The sequence below is a fragment of the Bombina bombina genome, chromosome 1, assembly GCF_027579735.1.
Source record: "Bombina bombina isolate aBomBom1 chromosome 1, aBomBom1.pri, whole genome shotgun sequence".
Lineage (NCBI taxonomy): Eukaryota > Metazoa > Chordata > Amphibia > Anura > Bombinatoridae > Bombina > Bombina bombina.
This window is the reverse complement of record NC_069499.1, coordinates 200052997-200071820: the sequence shown is the minus strand read 5'-3', so window position 1 is coordinate 200071820 and position 18824 is coordinate 200052997. Positions and strand designations below refer to the sequence as shown.

At 37.4% G+C, this 18824-nt stretch overlaps 1 protein-coding gene across 1 annotated transcript in view; it reads left to right on the top strand.

Moving 5' to 3' along the window:
- SPTBN5 (spectrin beta, non-erythrocytic 5) overlaps positions 1–18824 on the top strand; it is a 391859-nt gene that overhangs the window by 238597 nt on the left and 134438 nt on the right. Inside the window, exons 37-38 of the mRNA XM_053697828.1 lie at positions 1285–1398; positions 5554–5675. Of these exons, the coding sequence (XP_053553803.1) occupies positions 1285–1398; positions 5554–5675 (236 nt within the window). The remainder of the gene's footprint in view (positions 1–1284; positions 1399–5553; positions 5676–18824) is intronic.

Sequence of the window (18824 nt, the reverse complement as noted above, 5' to 3'; positions counted from 1 at the left end):
TCGATTCGAATTCGGAAAAATTCAAATGAATTTGTTTCGGATTCGTTCCGGATTTATTCGGATTCGAATAAATTTGGCTGGATTCGGTTCGATTCGGTTCGGAAATTCGGAATTTCGGTATGTGTTAGGTGGGATGTGCTGTGTATTAGACTAGTATTATGTACTGTATATTAGGTGTAACCCATAGCAGAGTGATATAACCTAATATACTGTACAATACTAGTGTAATCCATAGCCATCCGAATCTACTGAATAAATCCGAACTAATTCGAATTTATTCGGTAGATTCGGCACTACCGTAATTCGGAAATTCAAATCGATCCGAATCTCCAAATTTAACAAATTTGTCCGAATTTCGATTGCACATGTCTAGTTTATGTAGACAAAGAAAACTATTGTAAACCACTTCATGCAGGGATGCAAGTGCTTGATCGGAACAAAGTTCTGATGTAAACACTTGCTGGAAAAATTAAATCACGCAATTGTCAATGCGATCACATGACTTTATGGCCAGGATCATATCATGGGGAACAGTCTACATTGCTAGGCACGCCCCCAATCTGATTTTTCATTGAGCAAAAGGGGAAGGTGCAGGATGCCATATAAGGTAGGACGTTCCATGCCATCCTAATGGCGTTAAAGCCCAGCACTGTTAAGTCAGCATGGAGCGTCCTAACGGTATCTAGAGGTTAAAACCTTTATTTTAGAAGAGATGAACTTTTGTATATCCTTTTTAACTTATTGAGTGCCAGAGAGAGCTCAACAGCATTACATAGCAATGTGCTGCATCTCCTCCTGCAGCCAAGCTCACTAACTAAATTAAAGGGACATGATATCCAAATGTTAAAGCACTTGAAAGTGATGCAGCATAGCAGTAAAAAGATGACTAGAAAATATCACCTAAACATCTCTATGTAAAAAAGGAAGATAGTTTACCTCAACTTTTCCTCAGTAGCCAAATCACATTATAAAGGGACTTTAAGCAGCCAATCTGGATGCTAGTCCCAAAACTTGAAAGGGAGTGTGCATCTGGCATGTCCAGGAACTGTCATGTTATTTCCCTACTTTTTTTACATGCAGCTGACAGTAGCTGATGGATAACTGTTAACAGAGCTGTTGTGAGATTGAGAAATGTTCAGGTGATATTTTATTGTCAATTTTTTTTCATATATGCGGTATCATTTTTAGGTAATTTAGCATATAGGTATTATGTCCCTATAATTTATGATTGCATTTTTATTGCATTACAGGTTTCTCCTTTCTTATATTGTGCTTTCTCTCCAGAGTGTTCTTATGCAAGCCTTTGATTATGGGAAGGATGTGGAGAGTGTTGCAAACCTCATCAGGAGACATGAAGAACTTGAACGGGAGATAAAGGTCATTGAGTCTCAGAAACAGGTAGGCAATAAAAAGCATCAGTTTATCAGCAGAAGTGATATGAGAATTTATATTTATAATGCAAACACTGCATCCATATAGTACCCAAAACACATGCACACTCCTGAACCTACTTAGGTATGCTCTCATGGAAAGACACTAAGTTGTAACAAAGTATATCAGGATAAAGAGGTCTTTTTTTTTTATTTTACACTATGAGGCCTATTTATCAAGCTGTCAGCTATGCTGCATTCAACGGCACCAATATGCTCGCCTAACATCGCCTAAAATCGCGGCCGCAGACCTGAATACGCTCTCCTTATTTTTTTAAAAAAGCTGTCAAAAAGCAGCGCACCAAGTACGGGGCGATGAGCAGCAGACTGTTGTTATCTAACAGTCATCGATCTCCCTGCTATTCGACTTTTTACCAACTTTATTTATACCCTGTCACTAAACACCACCACCATACTAAAATATCCCCTATCCCGCCGCTCCCGGACCCCGCCGCAACTAAATAAAGTTATTAACCCCTATCCCGCTGCTCCCGGAGCCCACCGCAACTGTAATAAAGTTATTAACCCCTATCCTGCCGCTCCCGGAGCCCACCGCAACTGTAATAAAGTTATTAACCCCTATCCCACCGCTCCCGGAGCCCACCGCAATTCTAATAAAGTTATTAACCCCTATTCCGCCGCTCCTGGAGCCCGCCGCAACTAAATAAATGTATTAACCCCTAAACCCCTGGCCTCCCACATTACTACCACTTACTAACACTATTAACCCCTAAACCGCCAGCCCCCCACATCGCCATAAACTAAATTAAGCTATTAACCCCTAAACCTAACAACCCGCTAACTTTAGATTAAATATTAACTCATCCCTATCTTATAATAAATTTAAAATTACCTTTAGAATTAAAATTAACTATATTAAACTATTAATTAACCTACCCTAACTATTATACTAAAATTACATTAAACTATATTAAACTATTCATTAATCGACCCTAACTATTATACTAAAATTACATAAAATTACATTAAACTATATTAAACTATTCATTAACCTACCCTATTATACTAAAATTACATTAAACTAACAATTACATTACCTATATTACATATTTAAACACCTAACCCTACTCAAATTATTTAAATCTACTATAAAAATTACTAAGTTCCAAAAAATAACAACTAAGTTACACAAAATAAAAATCACTAAGTTACACAAAATAAAAATCACTAAGTTACACAAAATAAAAAATAAATTATCAAATATTTAAACTAATTACACCTAATCTAATAGCCTTATGAAAATAAAAAGCCCCCAAAATATAAAAAAAACCTAGCCTACACTAAACTACCAATGGCCCTTAAAAGGGCCTTTTGCGGGGCATTGCCCCAAAGAAATCAGCTCTTTTACCTGTAAAAAAAATACAAACAAATGCAAATTGGCCCTGCTCTTTTTCAGCCCAAACCCCAAATCTAAAATTAAAACCCACCCAATAAACCCTTTAAAAAAACCTAACACTAACCCCCGAAGATCCACTTACAGTTTTTGAAGACCTGACATCCATCCTCAACGAAGCGACAGAAGTCCTCAGCGAAGCCGGCAGAAGTCTTCATCCAAGAGGGCCGAAGTTTTCATCCAAGCCGGCAGAAGTCTTCATCCAGACGTCATCTTCTATCTTCATCCATCCAGCGCGGAGTGGCTCCATCTTCAAGACATCCGGGGCGGATCATCCTCTTTTTACGATGTCTTCTTAAGAATGAAGTTTCCCTTTAAATGACGTCATCCAAGATGGCGTCCCTTACATCCCGATTGGCTGATAGAATTCTATCAGCCAATAGGAATTAAGGTGGAAAAAATCCTATTGGCTGTTGCAATCAGCCAATAGGATTGAGCTTTCATCCTCTTTGCTGATCCAATCAGCCAATAGAATTCAAGCTCAATCCTATTGGCTGATTGGATCAGCCAATAGGATGAAAGCTCAATCCTATTGGCTGATTGCAACAGCCAATAGGATTTTTTCCACCTTAATTCCTATTGGCTGATAGAATTCTATCAACCAATCGGAATGTAAGGGACGCATCTTGGATGACGTCATTTAAAGGGAAACTTCATTCTTCAGAAGACGTCATAAGAAGAGGATGCTCCGCGCCGGATATCTTGAAGAGGGAGCCGCTCCGCGCCAGATGGATGAAGATAGAAAATGCCATCTGGATGAAGACTTCTGCCGGCTTAGATGAAGACTTCGGCCGGCTTGGATGAAGACTCCTGCCGGCTTCGCTGAGGACTTCTGCTGCTTCGTTGAGGATGGATGTCGGGTCTTCAAAAACTGTAAGTGGATCTTCGTGGGTTAGTGTTAGTTTTTTTAAGGGTTTATTGGGTGGGTTTTAATTTTAGATTAGGGGTTTGGACTGTAAAAGAGCTAAATGCCCTTTTAAGTGCAATGCCCATCCAAATGCCCTTTGCAGGGTAATGGGGAGCTTAGGTTTTTTAGATAGGTTTTTATTTGGGGGGTTGGTTGTGAGGGTGGTGGGTTTTACTGTTGGGGGGTATTTGTATTTTTATTTACAGGTAAAATAGCTGATTTCTTTGGGGCAATGCCCCGCAAAAGGCCATTTTAAGGGCCATTGGTAGCTTAGTGTAGGCTAGGTTTTTTTTTATTTTCGGGGGGCTTTTTTTCATAGGGATATTAGATTAGGTGTAATTAGTTTAAATATTTGATAATTTATTTTTTATTTTGTGTAACTTAGTTGTAATTTTTTTGTAATTTAGTAATTTTTAATAGTAGATTTAAATAAGTTGAGTAGGGTTAGGTGTTTAAATATGTAATATAGTTAATTTAATTGTTAGTTTAATGTAATTTTAGTATGATAGGGTAGGTTAATGAATAGTTTAATATAGTTTAATGTAATTTAATGTAATTTTAGTATAATAGGGTAGATTAATGAATAGTTTAATATAGTTTAATGTAATTTTAGTATAATAGTTAGGGTAGGTTAATTAATAGTTTAATATAGTTTCTTTTAATTCTAAAGGTAATTTTACATTTATTATAAGATAGGGATGAGTTAATATTTAATGTAAAGTTAGCGGGTTGTTAGGTTTAGGGTTTAATAGCTTAATTGAGTTTATGGCGATGTGGGGGGCTGGCGGTTTAGGGGTTAATAGGTTTAGTAAGTGGTAGTGATGTGGGAGGCCAGAGGTCTAGGGGTTAATACATTTATTTAGTGGCGGCGGTGTCCGTAGCGGCAGATTTGGGGTTAATAATATAATGCAGGTGGCGACGATGTTGGGGGCGGCAGATTAGGGGTTAATAAGTGTAAGATTAGGGGTGTTTAGACTCTGGGCTTAGGGTGTTAGGTGTAAACGTTACCATAGAAATCAATGGGATATCTGGTGGCGGATTGAAAACCAGGTATGCTGGGCCGGAATAGTGGCGAGCGTGCCAGTTAGAAATTTGATAAATGGCAAAAGTTGTTAGATAGTGCCGAATTTGTATTCAGAACATCTGTAATGATGTAAGCATCGATCTAATGATGTAAGCATTGATAAATAGGTTGAATCAAGCTCGCCACAATTACGCTGCTGAATTCCAGCGTATTTGCGGTTGACGGCTTGATAAATAGGCCTCCTAATCTGAATCTTTCCAGGTTTACTAATTAATATCCTTGTTTCTATTTATAAACCCCTCCCGTTAATGCCAGATACAATAGTCCACTTCTTTTTTTTTTATTTAGTCCATTTCAACTGAGACCTCTGCAGTTATGTTCCTGGCACCACCCATATACCATCCAGTCATACTCCTAGTCACCTTTTTCTGCCATACTACCCTCCTGTGCCCAGCTTTGCTCCAAATAAAGACTCCCCAGAGTCCATCTCCTTTTATCCATGGCTAAACATGTTTCTAATTAAAAAAATAATTATATCTTTTCATGTACATGTTATATTTGAAATAATTATTTTATCTCATTATGATAGCTGCATTAACCATCTGCACAGTCACAGTTAAATATTCCAACAACTAAGCCATAGTTTAGAATGTCTGTTTATGAATCGCTTCCTACTTTTACTGGGACCTGATCCACACTATTCTCGGAAAACACAGAAATTTGCCAAGTGAATTTAAGAACCAAAAGTACTTATTCAATTTTAAATAACCCTATTCAGACTTTGCATAAAGAAGCCAACCGCTTATCAGGAAGGAATCAATCAATGAAGGAACATCTGGCTTCAAAGCAAGGAGAGATGGCAGACAACTGGCAAAAACTGCAGCTACAAGCCAAAGAGAGGTATGAGAAATGGGATCTTTATTCATTTGACTTTCAAATAGATTGTTTTGTCCGGCAATCAAATGGTTAATATCAAAATATACTTTATGGACATTTATGAAATCTTTTATAAACCATTAAAACTTTACATATTCTACAAACAAAAAACTATTACAGCGCTAAATCAGCAGCCTATTGTGGACGATTATAAACACCAAAATAAAATATAGCAACAATATCTGTAATGCCTATTGTATAATATAACACTATTTAGAAATAAATTTAAAATTGACATAGGATGTGGATGGTATACAATCTGCAATACATGCAAAATAATACTGATAGTAAAAGGTTTTACTGATAATAAAAGGTCTCTTAGATGTTTAAGAATGTTATTTCTATCCTTAAGTTTAGCTTTATCCCTTGCCTCCTTAATTTTTTGATAATCATATCCCTTAGATAAAAATATCTTTTCTAAAATATTTGCTTCTTCTTCAAAATTTCCCATATGGGTACAATTTCTCCTAATCCTAAAGAATTGGCTGTAGGGCACATTATTAATCCAGGTTTTCTTATGGGCGCTGGATGCCTCAATAAAACCATTCCTTTCTGTAGGTTTTCTAAAATGTCTTACTGCTATTGTCTGATTCTCCTTGAAAAGGATTAAATCTAGAAACTCTATAGATGGACATGAAGATTGTTTTGTAAATTTTAGATTATATTCATTGGTGTTCATATGTAAAATGAAATCATCCACTAGATTATAATCACCTTTCCAAAGGATAATAACATCATCTATATACCGACCATATTTTAATATATTGCTAGCATATGGATTATTGTTCCAGATCAATTTGTTTTCAAATTAATTGACATATAAATTGGCATAGGATGGGGCAAAGGTTGTTTCCATCGCTGTACCTCTCACCTGTAAATAATATTTCCCTTCAAATAAAAAGTAATTATGTGTACGTACAAACCTAATACTATCTAATAAAAATTTGATTTGTAAATCAGGAATGTTCCACTTAGACAGTTCTTCCTCCATAGTCTGTACCCCTGAATTGTGTGGTATACAGGTATAGAGGGTAGACACATCGCATGTGATCCAACACGTCTTCCATCGACTCCAAACCTTCAAACATACATATAACCGCTTGGGTGTCCTTAAGATATGCTTTGGTATTATTCACTAAAGGTTGTAAATAGTAGTCAATGTATTTAGACAGATTGTCACACAAAGACCCAATACCAGACACAATGGGCCTGCCTGGAGGATGTATTGGGTCTTTGTGGATCTAAGGAAGGTGGTAAAATACTGCAGTATTAGGCTGAGATGTAAACAGGAATCTATGTTCTTCACTATTTAAGATTTTTTCATTTTTAGCTGCATTTAATAAATGACTCAACTCTTTCACAAATCTAATTGTGCAATCTTCCACAATTTCATACGTAGTTTGATCATTAAGAAGATTGGTGGCTTCATGTAGATAATCCTCCCTACTCTGGATTACAATCCCTCCATCTTTGTCAGCCGAGCGGATGACGATATTACAATTTTCAGATAGTTTTCTGAGGGATTTTCTTTCCAGAATAGTGAGGTTATCTTTATGTTTGTTGACAAATGTCTCCTCTTTTTTGAATTTTTTTTCTATGTACCCTAGCACTAGTCTAGAAAACATGGAGATTTGGTCTTCCTGAGAAACTACTGGATTGAAAGTGGATTTTCCCTTGAAATTGGTGTGGTGGATTTCTGAAATCCCATCATGTATAGATAAACTTTATATATAAAATACCCACACACACACACACACACACACACACACATATATATATATATATATATATATATAAGAAACTGTATATATGAGTATAACACTTTATTTAAATGTATAATTTTTATGTCTTGTACCTCAAGGCTAATGTATCAGGAATATAATTTCCTCAAAGTATTTTTAATGATGCAGGCTCTTACAATATAGAATAATTATTTATGCTCAGAAGAGAGAAAGGGAGATATATGAAATCTACTCAGTCTTGAATTTCATTTAAAAGAAAATGGAATTCAGCACTCTATTCATAGTTATAAATCAAATATGTATTATTACAAATGTTAAAATTACACGCAAAAGTACAAATACCCATAGATAACAAACGTTCTAGACATCATGTAACCAGAATACATCTGCAAAAATTATATGGCATTGCTATATTTTCCTATAGTTATCTATACCATATAATGTCCATGGGAACCATAAACTTGTGAATAGTTCTTGCATGAATGTTGAAAAAGACAAAAAACACTGCAGTATTATAGGGCAGAGTTTGTTAGCAAGCTTCATTAAACATATAGGAAGCAACAGCCCATTTTTATAGCTATGTACACATACTGGATATTTTCATATTATTAATATAGATATTGATGTTAACTTACTTGTGTATGGCTATCTATTTATAATCTAATGATTGTAAATAATTATTTAATGTCCTTATGTATAATTAGATGATGAAGGGTTAACAGCTACGTATGTTCACACATCACGTGGTGTTCATGTTGATATTTAAGAGGACTGTTTAGCCAGATGCAGCACTGTCTATGAGGAAGGCATGCGTAAAAAGGCTTAAGTATGCCGCTATACCCGGCTCACACTTTGTGATGTGCTTTTATCTCTTACAATAAATGTGAAGTTTTAGCCTTTTACTTCAGTCTCCTGCCCCGCATTCTTTGTTTGCTCACATTTTTTCTTGCACTTTAGGGGGTAGATTTATCATGGTGCGGACAGACACGATCCGCTATAGCGAATTATATCCACAGCACATCGATAAATGCAGACAGTATACGCTGTCGGCATTTATAATTGCAATACCGCCCCCTGCAGATTTGTGGCCAATCGGCCGCTAGCAGGGGGTGTCAATCAGCCTGATTATATTCGATCGGGCTGATTGCTGTCCGCCACCTCAGAGGTGGCAGACGATTTAAGGAGCAGCGGTCTTAGGACCGCTGCTTCTTAACTTCCGCTTCAGGCAGAACTGAAGCTGAGTGGGTCGGAAGCAGCAAACGCTGCTTCATAAATCGCTCCCCAACTCTTCAGTCACACTAACCACACTAACCCGACGAGTACAAATTCTGTTTGCACTCTAGCGTACCCATTTACTTTCAACTTGTAATACAAGCTCAAGTTAGTGAGGATCGCGAAAATTGCTTATTGCGTCCCACACTAACTTTAGTGTCCCACTTTTTATCTAGCCTAGACTGTCCCCATACTAAGAAACATGAAATGTTTGATAGTTCAGTTAAACATTGCAAAGCCCTTAATATTTGCCAAAGCTTCAATAAAGGTTTCAGAGTCTGTAATGTCCAGGAAATCTGGTGAACTTTTCAGACAAGAGATCAGCAAATGTCTCTGTTTGATAAATAGGATGCATTGTACCAAGTGTACAGCACATGTAAAATATACAATCACACAAGAAATGCTTTTGGGAAAGAAGTGTGCATCCCAACTTTTGTGGTTTCCAATTTCTTCTAAAATCAAGTTAAAGGGACACTTAAGACCAAAAATGTTATAGTTTTATAAGATAGGTAATACCTTTATTTACCATTCCCCTGTTTTACATAACCAACACTGTTATGTTGATATACGTTTTACCTCTATGACTCTAAGCTTCTGCAGGCTGCCTCCTCCTCCTCAGATCTTTTAACAGACTTGCATTTCAGGCAATTAGTGCTGACTCTTAAATAACTCCACTAGAATGAGCAAAATGTTATCTATATGGCTCACATGAACAAACAGTACATGTTATTAGATATTCACAGCCAGACAGTGAGATAAGAAGTGGACTGCAGAGTCTTAGAAATCAGCCTATGAGCCAACCTAGGTTTAGCCTTTTTAACAATAAATACCAAGAGAAAAAATAAATTTGATGATAAAACATAATTTATGTAAGAACTTACCTGATAAATTCATTTCTTTCATATTAGCAAGAGTCCATGAGCTAGTGACGTATGGGATATACATTCCTACCAGGAGGGGCAAAGTTTCCCAAACCTCAAAATGCCTATAAATACACCCCTCACCACACCCACAAATCAGTTTAACGAATAGCCAAGAAGTGGGGTGATAAGAAAAAAGTGCGAAAGCATATAAAATAAGGAATTGGAATAAGTGTGCTTAATACAAAAAAATCATAACCACCACAAAAAGGGTGGGCCTCATGGACTCTTGCTAATATGAAAGAAATGAATTTATCAGGTAAGTTCTTACATAAATTATGTTTTCTTTCATGTAATTAGCAAGAGTCCATGAGCTAGTGACGTATGGGATAATGACTACCCAAGATGTGGATCTTTCCACGCAAGAGTCACTAGAGAGGGAGGGATAAAATAAAGACAGCCAATTCCTGCTGAAAATAATCCACACCCAAAATAAAGTTTAATAAAAACATAAGCAGAAGATTCAAACTGAAACCGCTGCCTGAAGTACTTTTCTACCAAAAACTGCTTCAGAAGAAGAAAACACATCAAAAATGGTAGAATTTAGTAAAAGAATGCAAAGAGGACCAAGTTGCTGCTTTGCAAATCTGATCAACCAAAGCTTCATTCCTAAACTCCCAGGAAGTAGAAACTGACCTAGTAGAATGAGCTGTAATCCTATGAGGCAGAGTTTCACCTGACTCGACATAGGCATGATGAATAAAAAGATTTCAACCAAGATGCCAAAGAAATGGCAGAAGCTTTCTAACCTTTTCTAGAACCGGAAAAGATGACAAATAGACTAGAAGTCTTTCGGAAAGACTTAGTAGCTTCAACATAATATTTCAAAGCTCTATCAACATCCAAAGAATGCAACGATTTCTCCTTAGAATTCTTAGGATTAGGACATAATGAAGGAACCACAATTTCTCTACTAATGTTGTTGGAATTCACAACCTTAGGTAAAAATTTAAAAGAAGTTCGCAACACCGCCTTATCCTGATGAAAAATCAGAAAAGGAGACTCACAAGAAAGAGCAGATAATTCAGAAACTCTTCTGGCAGAAGAGAACGCTAAAAGGAACAAAACTTTCCAAGAAAGTAATTAAATTGTCCAAAGAATGCATGGGTTCAAAAGGAGGAGCTTGAAGAGCCCCCAGAACCAAATTCAAACTCCAAGGAGGAGAAATTGACTTAACAGGTTTTATACGAACCAAAGCTTGTACAAAACAATGAATATCAGGAAGACTAGCAATCTTTCTGAGAAAAAGAACAGAAAGAGCAGAGATTTGTCCTTTCAAGGAACTTGCGGACAAACCCTTATCTAAACCACCCTGAAGAAACTATAAAATTCTCGGTATTCTAAAAGAATGCCAAGAAAAATGATGAGAAAGACACCAAGAAATATAAGTCTTCCAGATAATATATCTCTCTAGATACAGATTTACGAGCCTGTAACATAATATTAATCACAGAGTCAGAGAAACCTCTTTGACCAAGAATCAAGCGTTCAATCTCCATACCTTTAAATTTAAGGATTGAGATCCTGATGGAAAAAAGAACCTTGTGACAGAAGGTCTGGTCTTAACGGAAGAGTCCACGGTTGGCAAGAGGCCATCCGGACAAGATCCGCATACCAAAACCTGTGAGGCCATGCCGGGGCTACCAGCAGAACAAACGAGCATTCCTTCAGAATCTTGGAGATTACTCTTGGAAGAAGAACTAGAGGCGAAAAGATATAGGCAGGATGATACTTCCAAGGAAGTGATAATGTATCCACTGCCTCCGCCTGAGGATCCCGGGATCTGGACAGATACCTGGGAAGTTTCTTGTTTAGATGAGACGCCATCAGATCTATTTCTGGAAGTTCCCACATTTGAACAATCTGAAGAAATACCTCTGGGTGAAGAGACCATTCGCCCGGATGTAACGTTTGGCGGCTGAGATAATCCGCTTCCCAATTGTCTATACCTGGGATATGAACCGCAGAAATTAGACAGGAGCTGGATTCCGCCTAAACCAGAATTCGAGACACTTCTTTCATAGCCAGAGGACTGTGAGTCCCTCCTTGATGATTGATGTATGCCACAGTTGTGACATTGTCTGTCTGAAAACAAATGAACGATTATCTCTTCAGAAGAGGCCAAGACTGAAGAGCTCTGAAAATTGCACGGAGTTCCAAAATATTGATCGGTAATCTCACCTCCTGAGATTCCCAAACTCCTTGTGCCGTCAGAGATCCCCATACAGCTCCCCAACCTGTAAGACTTGCATCTGTTGAAAATACAGTCCAGGTCGGAAGAAAAAAAGAAGCCCCCTGAATTAAACGATGGTGATCTGTCCACCACGTCAGATCGGTTTTAAAGATATTGATTGAGATATCTTTGTTTAATCCCAGCACTATTGGTTCAGCATACAGAGCTGGAAAGGTCGCATGTGAAAATGAGCAAAGGAGATCGCGTCCGATGCAGCAGACATAAGACCTAAAATTTCCATGCATAAGGCAACCAAAAGGAATGATTGTGACTGAAGGTTTTGACAAGCTGATATCAATGTTAGACGTCTCTTGTCTGAAAAAGACAGAGTCATGGACACCGAATCTATATGGAAACCTAAAGCGGTTACCCTTGAGAAAGGCCCTTTTTTGAGGGCAGAAACGCGTTGACATATTGGTAAGCATTACTTTAATCTTTACTTCCTTCTCATATTGGATACACTATGTTGTGAATTTCTTTTTTTTACAGGGACACTTTTTAGGATACCATAGGAGCAGCTGACAGGTGCTAGGATCCATTCAGCTACTTCAGCAACCACACTCAGGAATTTGGATCTGTCAAAGTAACTAACATTGGAAGGAATCAATTTCCTCACTTTCACCTTGCTTTTCATCACCCATTTTTTCCATTTTTTAGTTTTGATTGACTTATTTTTGTTCTTCACTAACATTTGTTGATCAACTTTTTGAACACTTTTTTGGATTATATTTTATATTTTATTATTTTTTATTTTTTATGTTATTGCATATTGTGTATTTTATTTTTTATGTTATTGCATATTGTGTATTTTATTTAATTATATCTTAACCTCACTGGATTAAGTAGCTAGCATTTTTATATCCATTTGCACTCACTCACTATTTGATTGTATCTATACAATTATTTTGCTACCCCCTTTTTTTGCACTGCAGTGCATTTTTCTATTTTTTGGAACACTATTTTTGTAACACTAATTTTGAACACTATTGTTTGTATTATTGTTTATTAGTTTTTTGCTTGATGTACTTGCTACAGTTGTACTTAGGCTAATTCTGTTTTATCAGTATACACTCTTATTCTGGTGTACCACTCACACTGATCACCTGTTATTACCTCTGTTTTTATTGTAATTATCAGCTTTGGCCCTTTGAGCCGCTTCTGTAAGATATTCCTGTATTTGTAATTTTATTTATATGTGCTTTTTACATTTTTTATATATAGTCTTTTATTACTGATGCTTTTTAACATGGTTCATTAAATAATCTTCTTTTATCTCTCTGTGAGTATATTTATCCCTTGGCCTCTTGTTGGCGCTGTATTCACTTCTTACTACTTGTGCCTTTTCTGGGTTTACTGGGACACTGGAAAGAAAAAAATCTCTTGCAGGAGGCCTTAACTTGAAGCCAATTCTGTACCCTTCTGAAACAATGTTCCGAAAAACAGAGATTGTGAACGGAATTGATCCAAATTTCTTTGAAAAAAACATAATCTGCCCCGTACCAGCTGAGCTGGAATGAGGGTCGCACCTTCATGTGGACCTAGGAGCTGGCTTGGGTTTCTATAAGGCTTGGATATATTCCAAACTGGAGAAGGTTACCAAACTGATACTGCTCCTGAGGATGAAGGATCAGGCTTTTGTTCCTTGTTGTGATGAAAGGAACGAAAAAGATTATTAGACCTAAATTGACCTTTAGATTTTTTATCCTGTGGTAAAAAAGTTCCCTTCTCTCCAGTAACAGTTGAGATAAAAGAATCCAACTGATAATCGAATAATTTATTACCCTGGAAAGAAAGGGATAGCAAAGATGACTTAGAAGACATATCAGCATTCCAAGTTTTAAGCCATAAAGCTCTTCTAGCTAAAATAGCTAGAGACATATACCTGACATCAACTCTAATGATATCAAAAGATGGCATCACAAATAAAATAATTAGCATGTTATAGAAATGCAAATGATAATTATGATCTGTTATTTGTTGCGCTAAAGCTTCTAACCAAAAAAGTTGAAGCTGCAGTAACATCCGCTAAGGATATAGTAGGTCTAAGACGATTACCTGAACACAAGTAAGCTTTTCTTAGAAAGGATTCAATTTTCCTATCTAAAGGATCTTTAGCAGGAGTAGAGACAGCCCCATTAATCTTAGGGATTTTGTCCCAAAACTCTAATCTGTCAGATGGCACAAGATATAATTGCTTAAAAACGTTTTTAGAAGGAGTAAATGAATTACCCAAAATATTCCACTCCCTGGAAATTACTTCAGAAATAGCACCAGGGACAGGAAACACTTCTGGAATAACTACAGGAGATTTAGAAACCTGATTTAAACGTTTTAGATTTAGTATCAAGAGGACCAGAATCCTCAATTTCTAATGCAATTAATACTTCTTTAAGTAAAGAACAAATAATTCCATCTTGAACAAATACTAAGATTTATCAGCATCAACCTCTGAGACAGAAACCTCTGAACCAGAAGAACCATTATCAGTATCAGAATGATGATGTTCATTTTAAAAATTCATCTGAAAAAAGAGAAGTTTTAAAAGACTTTTATGTATACTAGAAGGAAAAATAACAGACATAGCCTTCTTAATGGATTTAGAAACAAAATCTCTTATGTTATCAGGAACACTCTGAGTATTAGATGTTGACGAAACAGCAACAGGTAATGTAATAGTACTAAAGGAAATTTTATCTGCATTAACAAGTTTGTCATGACATTCAATACAAACAACAGCTGGAGGAACAGATACCAAAAGTTTATATCAGATACACTTAGCTTTGGTAGCTCCAGCACCGGCAGCGATTTTCCTGAAGTATCTTCTGACTCAGTTGCAACGTGGAACATCTTGCAATATGTAATAGAAAAAAAAAAACAACATATAAAGCAAAATAGATCAAATTCCTTAAATGACAGTTTCAGGAATGGGAAAAAATGCCAGTGAACAAGCTTCTAGCAACCAGAAGCAAATAAATAAAGAGACTTAAATAATGTGGAGACAACAATGACGCCCATATTTTTTAGCGCCAAAAAATGACGCCCACATTATTTGGCGCCTAAATGCTTTTGGCGCCAAAAATGATGCCACATCCGGAACACCGACACTTTTGGCGCAAAAGAACGTCAAAAAATGACGCAACTTCCGGCGACACGTATGACACCGGAAACAGAAAAAAAAAAATTTTGCGCCAAAAAAGTCCGCGCCAAGAATGACGCAATAAAATGAAGCATTTTCAGCCCCCGCGAGCCTAACAGCCCACAGGAAAAGTCAAATTTTTTAAGGTAAGAAAAAATTATTGATTCAAATGCATTATCCCAAATATGAAACTGACTGTCTGAAAATAAGGAATGTTGAACATCCTGAGTCAAGGCAAATAAATGTTTGAATACATATATTTAGAACTTTATAAAAAAAGTGCCCAACCATAGCTTAGAGTGTCACAGAAAATAAGACTTACTTACCCCAGGACACTCATCTACATATAGCAGATAGCCAAACCAGTACTGAAACGAGAATCAGCAGAGGTAATGGTATATATATATATAAGAGTATATCGTCGATCTGAAAAGGGAGGTAAGAGATGAATCTCTACGACCGATAACAGAGAACCTATGAAATAGACCCCGTAGAAGGAGATCATTGCATTCAAATAGGCAATACTCTCCTCACAGCCCTCTGACATTCACTGCACGCTGAGAGGAAAACCGGGATCCAACCTGCTGCGGAGCGCATATCAACGTAGAATCTAGCACAAACTTACTTCACCACCTCCATAGGAGGCAAAGTTTGTAAAACTGATTTGTGGGTGTGGTGAGGGGTGTATTTATAGGCATTTTAAGGTTTGGGAAACTTTGCCCCTCCTGGTAGGAATGTGTATCCCATACATCACTAGCTCATGGACTCTTGCTAATTACATGAAAGAAATAAGGAATTGGAATAATTGTGCTTTATACAAAAAAATCATAACCACCACAAAAAGGGTGGGCCTCATGGACTTGCTAATATGAAAGAAATGAATTTATCAGGTAAGTTCTTACATAAATTATGTTTTCTTTCATGTAATTAGCAAGAGTCCATGAGCTAGTGACGTATGGGATAATGACTACCCAAGATGTGGATCTTCCACGCAAGAGTCACTAGAGAGGGAGGGATAAAATAAGGACAGCCAATTCCGCTGAAAATAATCCACACCCAAAATAAAGTTTAAATCTTATAATGAAAAAAACTGAAATTATAAGCAGAAGAATCAAAGTGAAACAGCTGCCTGAAGTACTTTTCTACCAAAAACTGCTTCAGAAGAAGAAAACACATCAAAATGGTAGAATTTAGTAAAAGTATGCAAAGAAGACCAAGTTGCTGCTTTGCAAATCTGATCAACCGAAGCTTCATTCCTAAATGCCCAGGAAGTAGAAACTGACCTAGTAGAATGAGCTGTAATCCTTTGAGGCGGAGTTTTACCCGACTCGACATAAGCATGATGAATTAAAGATTTCAACCAAGATGCCAAAGAAATGGCAGAGGCCTTCTGACCTTTCCTAGAACCGGAAAAGATAACAAATAGACTAGAAGTCTTTCGGAAATTCTTAGTAGCTTCAACATAATATTTCAAAGCTCTAACTACATCCAAAGAATGCAATGATCTCTCCTTAGAATTCTTAGAATTAGGACACAATGAAGGAACCACAATTTCTCTACTAATGTTGTTAGAATTCACAACCTTAGGTAAAAATTTAAAAGAAGTTCGCAACACCGCCTTATCCTGATGAAAAATCAGAAAAGGAGACTCACAAGAAAGAGCAGATAATTCAGAAACTCTTCTAGCAGAAGAGATGGCCAAAAGAAACAAAACTTTCCAAGAAAGTAATTTAATGTCCAGTGAATGCATAGGTTCAAACGGAGGAGCTTGAAGAGCCCCCAGAACCAAATTCAAACTCCAAGGAGGAGAAATTGATTTAATAACAGGTTTTATACGAACCAAAGCTTGTACAAAACAATGAATATCAGGAAGATTAGCAATCTTTCTGTGAAAAAGAACAGAAAGAGCAGAGATTTGTCCTTTCAAGGAACTTGCTGACAAACCTTTATCCAAACCATCCTGAAGAAACTGTAAAATTCTCGGAATTCTAAAAGAATGCCAGGAAAAATGATGAGAAAGACACCAAGAAATGTAAGTCTTCCAAACTCGATAATATATCTTCCTAGATACAGATTTACGAGCCTGTAACATAGTATTAATCACAGAGTCAGAGAAACCTCTTTGACTAAGAATCAAGCGTTCAATCTCCATACCTTCAAATTTAAGGATTTGAGATCCTGATGGAAAAAAGGACCTTGTGACAAAAGGTCTGGTCTGAACGGAAGAGTCCACATTTGGCAAGAGGCCATCCGGACAAGATCCGCATACCAAAACCTGTGAGGCCATGCTGGAGCCACCAGCAGAACAAACGAGCATTCCTTCAGAATCTTGGAGATTACTCTTGGAAGAAGAACTAGAGGCGGAAAGATATAGGCAGGATGATACTTCCAAGGAAGTGACAATGCATCCACTGCTTCCGCCTGAGGATCCCTGGATCTGGACAGATACCTGGGAAGTTTCTTGTTTAGATGAGAGGCCATCAGATCTATTTCTGGAAGTCCCCACATTTGAACAATCTGAAGAAATACCTCTGGGTGAAGAGACCATTCGCCCGGATGTAACGTTTGGCGACTGAGATAATCCGCTTCCCAATTGTCTATACCTGGGATATGAACCGCATGAAATTAGACAGGAGCTGGATTCTGCCCATTCCAGTATCCGAGATACTTCTTTCATAGCCAGAGGACTGTGAGTCCCTCCTTGATGATTGATATATGCCACAGTTGTGACATTGTCTGTCTGAAAACAAATGAATGATTCTCTCCTTAGAAGAGGCCATGACTGAAGAGCTCTGAAAATTGCACGGAGTTCCAAAATATTGATTGGTAATCTCACCTCCTGAGATTCCCAAACCCCTTGTGCTGTCAGAGACCCCCAAACAGCTCCCCAACCTGTCAGACTTGCATCTGTTGAAATTACAGTCCAGGTCGGAAGAACAAAAAAAGCCCCCTGAACTAAACAATGGTGATCTGTCCACCACGTCAGAGAGTGTCGTACAATCGGTTTTAAAGATATCATTTGAGATATCTTTGTGTAATCCCTGCACCACTGGTTCAGCATACAGAGCTGAAGAGGTCGCATGTGAAAACGAGCAAAGGGGATCGCGTCCGATGCAGCAGTCATAAGACCTAGAATTTCCATGCATAAGGCTACCGAAGGGAATAATTGAGACTGAAGGTTTGACAAGCTGAAATCAATTTTAGACGTCTCTTGTCTGTCAGAGACAGAGTCATGGACACTGAATCTATCTGGAAACCTAAAAAGGTTACCCTTGTCTGAGGAATCAATGAACTTTTCGGTAAATTGATCCTCCAACCATGATCTCGAAGAAACAATACAAGTCGATTCGTATGAGATTCTGCTAAATGTGAAGACTGAGCAAGTACCAAGATATCGTCCAAATAAGGAAATACCACAATACCCTGTTCTCTGATTACAGATAGTAGGGCACCGAGAACCTTTGTAAAAATCCTTGGAGCTGTTGCTAGGCCGAACGGCAGAGCCACAAACTGGTAATGCTTGTCTAGGAAAGAGAATCTCAGAAACTGAAAGTGATCTGGATGAATCGGAATATGCAGATATGCATCCTGTAAATCTATTGTGGACATATAATGCCCTTGCTGAACAAAAGGCAGGATAGTCCTTATAGTTACCATTTTGAATGTTGGTATCCTTACATAACGATTCAATATTTTTAAATCCAGAACTGGTCTGAAGGAATTCTCCTTCTTTGGTACAATGAAGAGATTTGAATAAAACCCCAGTCCCTGTTCCAGAACTGGAACTGGCATAATTACTCCAGCCAACTC